Source organism: Pristiophorus japonicus, chromosome 15, assembly GCF_044704955.1.
Source record: "Pristiophorus japonicus isolate sPriJap1 chromosome 15, sPriJap1.hap1, whole genome shotgun sequence".
NCBI lineage: Eukaryota > Metazoa > Chordata > Chondrichthyes > Pristiophoridae > Pristiophorus > Pristiophorus japonicus.
Window position 1 is genome coordinate 55,385,245 of NC_091991.1, and position 9,971 is coordinate 55,395,215.

General features: G+C 47.3%; 1 protein-coding gene across 1 annotated transcript; it reads left to right on the top strand.

Moving 5' to 3' along the window:
- Window positions 1–1,000: 1,000 nt before the first annotated feature.
- LOC139281543 (testis-expressed protein 52-like) lies at window positions 1,001–9,765 on the top strand. The gene is made up of 5 exons (XM_070901709.1): window positions 1,001–1,044; window positions 3,955–4,017; window positions 6,499–7,109; window positions 7,635–7,778; window positions 9,495–9,765. The coding sequence occupies exons 2-5, from the start codon at window positions 3,997–3,999 to the stop codon at window positions 9,763–9,765; spliced, it is 1,047 nt and encodes a 348-aa protein (XP_070757810.1). The 5' UTR covers window positions 1,001–1,044; window positions 3,955–3,996.
- Window positions 9,766–9,971: the final 206 nt, after the last annotated feature.

A 9,971-nucleotide genomic window follows, 5' to 3' on the forward strand; every position in this document is an offset into this window, starting at 1 on the left:
ACAAAGGTCCTCCACCAGCCTATTCTCGCTGCGCAGCACTGCCCCCCAGTCATAAAGATTCACGGCGCAGCCCTCGACAACATGGACCGCTTCCTATACCTCGGGAGCCTCTTATCAACAAAGGCAGACATTGATGCGGAGATTCAACATCGCCTCCAGTAAGCCAGTGCAGCCTTTGGCTGCCTAAGGAAAAGAGTGTTCAAAGACCAGACCTTCAAATCTACCACCAAGCTCATGGTTTACAGGGCTGTAGTAATATCCGCCCTCCTGTATGGATCAGAGGCATGGATGATGTACAGAATACACCTCAAGTCGCTGGAGATATATCACCAACGATGTCTCCGCAAGATTCTGCAAATCACCTGGGAGGACAGGCACACCAACATCAGTGTCCTCACCCAGGCTAACATCCCCACACTCGATCAACTTCGCTGGGCAGACCACATAGTTCGCATGCCAGACATGAGACTCGCTAAGCAATTGCTCTATGCGGAGCTCCTTCATGGCAAACGAGCCAAAGGTGGGCAGCGGAAACGTTATAAAGACACCCTCAAAGCCTCCCTGGTAAAGTGCGACATCACCACTGACACCTGGGAGTCCCTGGTCGAAGACCACCTTAGGTGGAGAAAGTGCATCCAGGAGGGTGTTGAGCTCCTTGAATCTCAACGCTGAGAGCGTGAAGAGGTCAGGCGCAGGCAGCAGAAGGGGCGTGCGGTAAATCAGTGCCACCCCGCCACCCCCCTTCCCCCGACGAATGTCTGTCCCACCTGTGACAGAGTCTGTGGCTGTCGTATTGGACTGTTCAGCCACCAAAGGAATCACTTTAGGAGTGGAAGCAAGTCTTCCTCGATTCCGAGGGACTGCCTATGATGATGATGATGTATGCATCAACAATCTGTTGAATGATCCGATAAGGGAAAGTGTCAGAGTATTTGTGAAAGATTTGTGGTGCTCATTTTCAGAGGATGTGTTATTATTGGCAGACTTGTCTGGGGCATGAGGTGCTTTCTACTCATCCGCTTGAGTTATGGGTGGAACTTTGTGGTGGGTATTCTCAAATCTGTTATTATAGCACTGCTCAAGGAGGAATTTTAAAGGTCTTGACTAAACTAGCCATCTCAAACACAGTCACCACAATAGCAGAGCAGAGACTGCAATGAGTGGGCCACCTCCTGACCCCTCAATACCTCACCACCATCTGCAAGGTTCAAGTCAGGAGTGTGATTGAATATTCAAAATTTGCATGATGGCTCCAACCACACAACTTTCAGCAAATTCAACATCATTGAGGACAGCGAAGTTTTATTGATCAGTGCCCCTGCCACTAGACACAGTATCCATCCCTACCATATTTAGTTGCAGCATATACTATTTACAGGATGCACTACAGCAATTCATCAGATTTATTTTGACAGCACCACCTACCCTGGGACCACTACCACCAAGAGACAAAAGCAGTAGTGTTGCAAAAATACCATAATTTCCAAGTTACACACCATCTTAACTTGGATATCTACATATCCGTCCCTTCATCATTGCTGGGTCAGTATGCTGGAATGACCTACCGAATGTCATTGTGTGAGCACCATCACCACAAGGATTTCAGTGGTTCAAGAAGAACCACTCTACTGAAGACAATGAGAGGATGCATTAGAAACCCTATCGATACAGGCAGTCATCGGGTGCCGGTAAAATTGAGTACAAGCCCAGCACCGGGCATGGTAATGTCAAAGGGAGAGTACAAGTATACCCACCGGGGGGAGAATTTCTTTTGTATTTCTTTACTAAATTTAAAATTAATCATGATTAGTAGATTTTATGGGCTCAAGTTTCGGACCCCCGCTAGAACAGCGCACATTGGAGAGGCCCGGCTAATTTGTAGAACAGAAATTGCGGCGAATACTTACCTCGTGATTCTCTGATATCTGTAGGCCCGTTTCCAGCTCGGCGCGGTGCAGCAGGAGCTGCTGGGGGCGGAGCTACAGCCCTGCGCCGAAAACAGTGCCGGCAGCTGCGCGCGTGCGCAGTGGAGCGTGTGCAGTAGCTCCTGGCCCTCCCAGCGCATCCTGCCTCTGGGAGATGACCCTAGCCCTGGCCGAAGGGATTTCGCCCCTATCCCGGGCCGAGTGGCCTGACAGCTCTTACCTCTTCCTCGGCAGCGGCCCGGCATCTCCTGGGGGCGGGCCCCACCTGAAGTGGCGTCCTCGTCGGCGGCGGGGCCCATCTGAAGTTCTGGGTGGCGGTCAGCTGCTGGGGGTGGGCCCCGCCCGAAGTGGTGTCCTTGTCAGCAGCGTGGCCCGCCCGAAGTCCTGGGCGGCGGTCCAGCATCTGCTGGGGGCGGGCCTCGCCTGAAGTCCTCGAAGTCGCCAGTGTCCTCGTCGGCGGCAGGGCCCGCCCAAAGTCCTGGGCGGCGGTCCGGCATCTCCTGGGGGTAGGTCCCGCCCGAAGTCCTCGGCATCCTTGTCGGCGGCGGGGCCCGGCTGCCCGGCATCTCCTGGGAGAGCCCCATCCCAGCAGGCGGTTGGAGGGCTCCTGGTGCTGCAGTAGGTGATTAGAAACTTTTAATTTTTTATTTATTGATTGATTTTTTATTATTTTTTAAATTTTTAATTTTTTAATTTTTTTTGGATTGATTTATTGGTTGATTTATTTATCATTTATTATTGATGATGGCTCTTTATTTGTAAAAGTGAAGTATTTAATGTTTGTAAAATCCACTGACGCTCCCTTTTGAAAAATAAACTGTTCTAAAACGAAACTATTCTAACTCACTAGAATTGGAGCAAACTAAATGCCGAGAATTGTAATTTCTAAGATACTCCATTCTAAACTAGTTGCTCCAAAAAAATAGGAGCAACTCGAGCCGAAACTTGAGGCCTATGTTTCTTTATCTTAAATATGAATTGATAATTTCAAAACTGAGATTGATAGATTTTTTGTTAGCCAAGAGTATTAAGGGTTATGGAATCAAGCGGATAGATGGAGCTAGGATACAGATTGACCATATTCTAATTGAATGCTGGAACAGGCTGAATGGCCTACTGCTGTTCCTATGTACCTACATGTGTTTCAAATGGTCAGTGCTGATATTATTAGGGGAACTGACTGGGGATGCAATTGATCCCAACTATGTGAGAAGCTTAAAATTAGTGAAGGTGTAAAGGGTGCAGAATTCTTAAAATGCATTCAGGAGAACCTTTTTAGCCAGTATGTAGCAAGCCCAACAAGAGAGGGGGCAGTTCTGGACTTAGTTTTAGGGAATGAAGCTAGGCAGGTGGAAGGGGTATCAGTGGGAGAGCATTTTGGTGGTAATGATTATAATTCAGTTAGATTTAGCGTAGTTATGAAAAAGGACAAAGATAGACAAGGAGCAAACATTTTCAATTGAGGAAAGGCTCAGCTGAGATGTGATTTAGCAAGAGTGGACTGGAAACAGCTACTTGAAGGTAAATCAGCGTCAGAGCAGTAGGAGGCATTCAAGGAGGAGATAATGAGGATTCAGAGCAAATATGTTTCCACAAAGGAAAAGGGCAATATAATGTATGCACCTGTTGGCCTCTCTCTGGATGGCAGCATTCCTGCTCCCTCTCCCACCACTCCACCATTGTCCTTGTTGTTGCCGGTCAGCCAGGTGGCCCAGACTGCTGATGTCCATGCTGAGATGGTGTAGTCTTAGATGGGGCCATCACAGCCCACAGCCTCTCGAGGGCATCGCAGAAAGGACCTCTGAACTTCCCTCTTCCCGCTGGGGTTGCACTTCGTAGAAGCACTAGAGTAGGCAAGAACACTTATAAGATAACCATTAAGGGTAAACACCAGGGTGAATAGTTTAAGATTTGTAAGTGCTGTTGTTTGTGTCATTGGTTCAGTGTTTGTTTTTGCTGCAGTTAAAGAGTGATGATGGTAACTGGGTAGTGGTGGAATTGGTGATCTTTTTTAATGTGTTGTTCATAGGGAAGGAATTGAAAGGATTGAGGGCAGTTGGTGGACTTCTTGATGGATCCTCAGTCGTGGAAGGTAAGGCATGTGGCAACAGTGCTCCGGAGTCTGATGGTGGAGGACAGCTCTCAAAAGTGCTCTTCAATTAGATGGTGATGAGTGTCCCTCCCTGGTGTGGGCTGTCCACCTGACACCCTCAGGTGCTCCCCTGGTCGCCCTCCTCCTCCTCTTCCTCTTGTAACTCCTGAGCGTGACCCTCTGGCACAATTGGTGGTGATAAAGTCTGGTATCTGCTGGACACCAGAATGTGGAGCAGGCAGCAAGTCACCATGAATCCCTCCTCGCCCTCTAGTCCCTCTCTCCTCCTGGCCTCATCTCCTCCTCCAATTTCTCCTCCAGACCAAGGACGACCCCTAGTAAGATCCCCATAAACAAGCACCCCCTTTCTCCTGGTGACTCCAAAAGGTCTCCAATAAAGTAGAGTAGCACATTACTTTCTCTCTTTAGGTGAAGTCCTCAGAGAGGTTCCAGAATAAATGTTGATAAGAGTGTTGGTGAAGTTTTGACAAAGTGTCCCAGAAAGTCTCCCACTGTGTCTCAAAAGTCCTCTTCAAACGCAGTCGATCTCCAGCACCAAGTGAACAGTGAAAGCTGAGCATGGCTATAAGTTGCATTCGAACTCCTCAGCAACAACTCTTTTTTTTGGGGGGGGGACAAAATAAACATTAGATCAAGTGCCCCCCCGATCTGGGGGACACTCCAGACACTTTTAACTGCCCTCTTTTTTCATATTTTTTCTATTTTTTGGTTTTTTTGGGGGTTTTTTGGTGGTTTTTTTGGGGGCATTAAAATTACATATTTTACAAGTGCCCCCTCAGCAACAACTTCTTTACTCCTGTTCAGCTGGTCGCTGTTAGGAGGGATCGTTAATTGCAGCACCAGCAGGCAAAATGGCATGCAGCCTCTTTAATGAGCATTAGCAAGCAATTTAATTGTCAATCAAAGCCTTAACGATCCTTGGGGCGGTCATTCCTAGCACGTGCTTGAACTCCTTTACCAAAATGGCGTCTTGCACTAAAGGTGGGCTAAATCGACTTGCAGCTCAAGGCCCCACCTTGGCCATCTCGGAGGCTCTTTAGCACCTAAAGTATCCAAGGAAAATCGCCCCCTTTCATTTTTTAAAACAGAGTGTAAATTCAACCTGGTGCCTGCACTGTTAATAAAATAATGGGGACAAAGGTCACTGACTGTATCCTGTAAAACATGTATCAGTCAGCAGTGCATGTGTTGGTGCTGTGGCATTATTTGAATTCCTTATTTAACACTCACAGTTAGGACAGCAGGCACTGAAGTAAGGCTGGACATTTCAGCACTGAGATCAAAGCTGAATTTAAGGGAGTTCCATCCCAGGCTGCTCGGTCATCTTTTTGGGTCATGGATCCATGTGTTATGCACAGGGAACAGTTGTTCTGTTAAACAGATGTGATGTGAGGGGAAATGTATTATGTGATTTTTGTCTTTGCCAGTTTTCTCCCTATCTCTCTGCCTGAGGACAATGGCCTAGAGATTCTGGTGCAGGCTACATTCCCTGCATCTAAATGGTGAGGCTCAAAGCACCCCAGATATTGTGCCTCGGGCCTCATTTCAATGGAACTGGCTTGGTGCGAACAGCCAGCGAAGAGGAAACTAAGGTAGTGAAGCTGGGGCTCGGGTGTTTGGAGACTGAGGCGGTGTGCAGGGGGATTTGATCATTGGGTAGAGTTCGGGGACCGGGGGCCGTGGGGGGAATCCCAGGCCACGGGAAGGATCGGAGGCCAGTGGGGGAATCAGAGGCAGGGTCAGTGGGAGCAGCGCCAATCAGGGGTTGTGGCGGCCAATGTCCTATAAATGTGGGGATAGGAAGAGCATTCCACTTCTACCAGCTTCACATTCAAGTAAGTCAATTTCAAAAACTTATCTTGTAGGTCACAGACGGTCCCAACATCTGGTTTTACTGAGTGCAACTTGGCCTGGCGGGCTGCATGAGGGAAAAGCAATCTTGAAATGGGGTCCTCAAACAGGCCATAGGCCCTTTATTTGCATATGCAATGGGACTAACACCTATTTCAGGCATGCACCGTGGACACCTATTTATTTTTCCTGTACCAATATGGCAGATGATTCATTTCCGGCCGGAAATGTGCGTGCGCTCCATATCTGCCAAATTGGGGGTTTAATAGGCCATTTACTGCTTGCTGGAGTGTAATTCCATGGACATTGGGCACCTTCTAGTGCCTTTCCCAAATATCCATTCTTTATATGTGAATGTTATTCAACCATTCATCATAACCATCGATCCTGTCCTCATTAGATGCCCACACTCCAACAGGGAGCACTGAACAACAACCAAGAGTGGGAATCTAGACTGATTTTACTCCATCGAGTTCTGGGACACTGATACCAACTGTAGTGCATCTACTGCTACCCTAGTTGATATCAGTTGAGCATCTAGTCTGAAGTTTGTATAAAGTGACATTGTTGGAACACAAATTGACACCGAGCTGTTTCCACTTGTTACAGATCCAACAACCCTGCTGGGAGAGACCTGATAGGCATTCCATGCCAGTTTCAAAGTTATTGACACGTGCAAATAGAGAATATCTGTTTGAAGATAAGCGCGCAAGATTTACTGGATTTCTCTCCAGGGCAGAGCAAAGACTTGCACTTCAACCACCCCCACACGGTGACGTGATGGCAGAGTTCTTCCAAAGATTGCAAGCATCTCTGCAGCGCCACTTCCCCTCCCTAAAACATCACGACTGGCTGGATGTTGGAAAGTTTACACCTATCTTCTCTAACAGGCCGGAGACAAAGAGCAACAGTAACATCTGGAGATGTTACGTTTCCCGAGATTCTGAACATCATTCAAATATAGACCAAGCACGTGTTTCTAAATTGATCGCTGCACTATATCCAATCACCATTCCACCCCCTTCAAGAATGGGGGAAAATACTTGGCTGCAATTTGTCTCCAATGGCAATCTGTACATTGATTTACAGGGGAAGAAAAAAGCAATTACATTGTTGGAAAAAGAGCAGGAACATAATAGGAAACTAAAGATTAAGAGTGAGAGCAGAGTGCCTCCAATTGACTGCCATGGGAACATACTCCCTCCAGAACACATCAAAGGGTGAGGGATGGTAAATTTTAGTTGTCAATGTTTTTTAATGCCATTTTCTTTCTTGTAATTTCTACCTCTTCTGTGGTCTACCTGACAGTGACACTTCTGCAACCTGTAGCATGGTGGATCTGCCTGTTACCAGACAACCCCGCCTTTTTGACTGTCAGGGGACACTATTAACCACCCAGGTCTGACAGCCTCCCACTTCCCTCCACCAATCCTTCTGTCCCAGACGGAGACACTGCTATCACTGCTTGGTAAGTATTCAGTTGATGGCTCTGCTCAGGAAATGAGTGGAGCAGGCATCAAACCCAGTTTGTACTCACAGCTCCACCTCTGTAATCTACCAAACTGCTGCAGTATCCAAAGTGTGGATGCCATGGCAGAAGACCAGTGGGTACAGTACATTGCATCCCTGAAACTGTTGGCCTCACAGAGCTGTAATGCTGCTTCATGTCTGGATTTTGATTGGTGAGCAACACTGAACAGATTCTTTGGCAAAGCTTTAATTAAAGTGTTAGTATTTTTTTACAGGCACCCTGCCAGCACTCCATGTTTACCACCTGGCTGTACCATTCCCGATGCAAAAGATTCCACGGCAACAACCTGCAATATTAAACATCAAAGAGCTGTCTTAGATACAATTTTCCTGTGCAACTGCATAGTTGAAACCTTAATGTAGGAAATCAGGAAAGTGGAGAAAATAAAATGACTCTTTACTTACTGAGACAGCTGGTAACCCAGTAACCTACTGGGGGTGGGGGGGAATTTCCTCCTGGACATTTCTGCAGGAAAATACTCACAGCCAATGTTAAAGGAGTTGTTGATACTGGATTGTTAATAAAGCAGTGAACTTAAGCTTATCAGGCTGGATTTTCGGTTCTGGTCATTTCGGGGCGGTAAAGTTTGCGCCCGGGAAGAGTTTGCGCCTCAGTCAGCAAAATTCATCAGCTGGGCCCTGAGTGTAAGGCGGAACGCTAAGGGAGGCATTATACACCTCGGTTAGTGCGCAAGACCGGCTGAGCAACTGAAAATCCATTGCTAAAGAGCCGGCTTCGGAGTGCCCTAAGAGAGGTTTCTGTGGAAAAAAAAATCACACCTAATAACACAACAAACATTCCTAATACCTTAAACACCCACACTAAGTTACATTGCAAAAATAAAACTAAACAGAACAATCAAACTTACATCATTCACCAATTCCATCACTCACAGCTCTGACCTTCTGGTTTTCCAGGCGTCCCAACATGGCACACCACGGGGCGCTATAGGATCAGCGCACAACACATTTCACTGCGCAGTCGAAACCGGCGGCGTTGCACACCGGCTCGATACTCCCGGCCAGTGCTGTTCTGCGCCCCCGCAAAACCGGCAACTAATTTCCCGACGGGGCGCTGGGAGCTGGCCACTCGCCTAGAAACTATCCCCGTTGCCATTACTGCCCTTCCGGGGCGCGAACAGAGGCAGCAACATAGGGAAAATCCATAGTGTCTGTACTAAACATATTTATATATCTCTCCTGGACATGTTAATTTATCCTCAGACCTTTCTCACTGAAGTGTGCCTTGTCCCTCCTGGTTGATATTGGTCGATCATTTTACATTAGATTGACATGAATAGGTTTTACCAAACCACAGGCTGGGGCTCAGAGTGACTCTGATGCCAGCACTGATGGAACAGGATGACTTGGGGCAGGCATTCCAGCATCGCAAGGCACTATTTGCGCAGAGCCGCTGAAGTTCTGCAAAGTTGTGAGGAATCTAACGAGTTATAATGACATCTCCTAAAATCTATATATAACATTTCCATGAAATTTATTGGGACCCTTGACTTCCACGAACCACATGGGTAGTTACTCCGGATCAAGCTGTGTTTCCTGTTCAGTTTGTGTTGTATGTCAATAGGGGGAACTTGGCTCACCTGATAACTCAATTGGGAAATACACTGGGGTAGAAATTGCAATGCATGTTTCCAGTGTCCAAAATGGATGACACGAGGTTGAATTCAGGAGTGGATGTTGCGTGCCAGGAAAGCGGAGGAAGTGCAGGCAATGCTTTATATGTGTTCGATAGGCTTCCCTGCTGACCACCTGCAATAAGAGTAGGCATTATTTAAATAGTAAAATCAGGGTTCCGCGACTAAATCAGGGAACTTTCTTGAAATTGGTGTCCATGCGCTCCTGAAACATCACTTCCTTAACCTGCCCAGCACAGCATGGTAGCAACAGTCAGGATGCAGCTTTCAGAAGTGGCATTGAAAGGAATTATCACTTCCATTAAGGTCCATCTCTGGTTACTTGTTTTAGGCTGCTAGAGTGCTTTTTTGGCTGTTGAATAGTTTTGCAGCATTCATTTGTGAAGGGCTAGAACTGTTTACTTGAATTTTCTTGTTCAGAATTGCAGAACATGGGCTGCTGGACATACAGAAATGCTTCCAAATGAGGAGAAGCTTGAGCAGCAAAAAGAAAGCAGCAAAGACCTGCAAAGGCTGCAAGAGGGTGAAGGGGGCCTTGCAGCATGTGGTACTTCAGAAACCGATCACCATACCTGGAACTCACAAAGGAGTTGTGTATAAGGCAGCTGCGTTTCAACAGGGAGACAGTCATGTGCCTGTGCCACCTGTTACAGCGAGAATTGGAGCCCAACACCAGGGCCTGTGGCAGTGAAGGTCACTGTGAGTCTAAACGTTTATGCCTCTCGCTCCTTCCAAACTGCTTCTGGGACATCAGCAACATTAATCAGTTTGCTGAGTACATGGCCATCCGGCAGGTCACTGGTGCACAGTTTGTGAAGCATCAACAGTTCATTACCTTTGTTGTGTATCTGTAAAGCATGCACTTCCATGTTCCGCCACCAGGGAGCTCATCCCCCG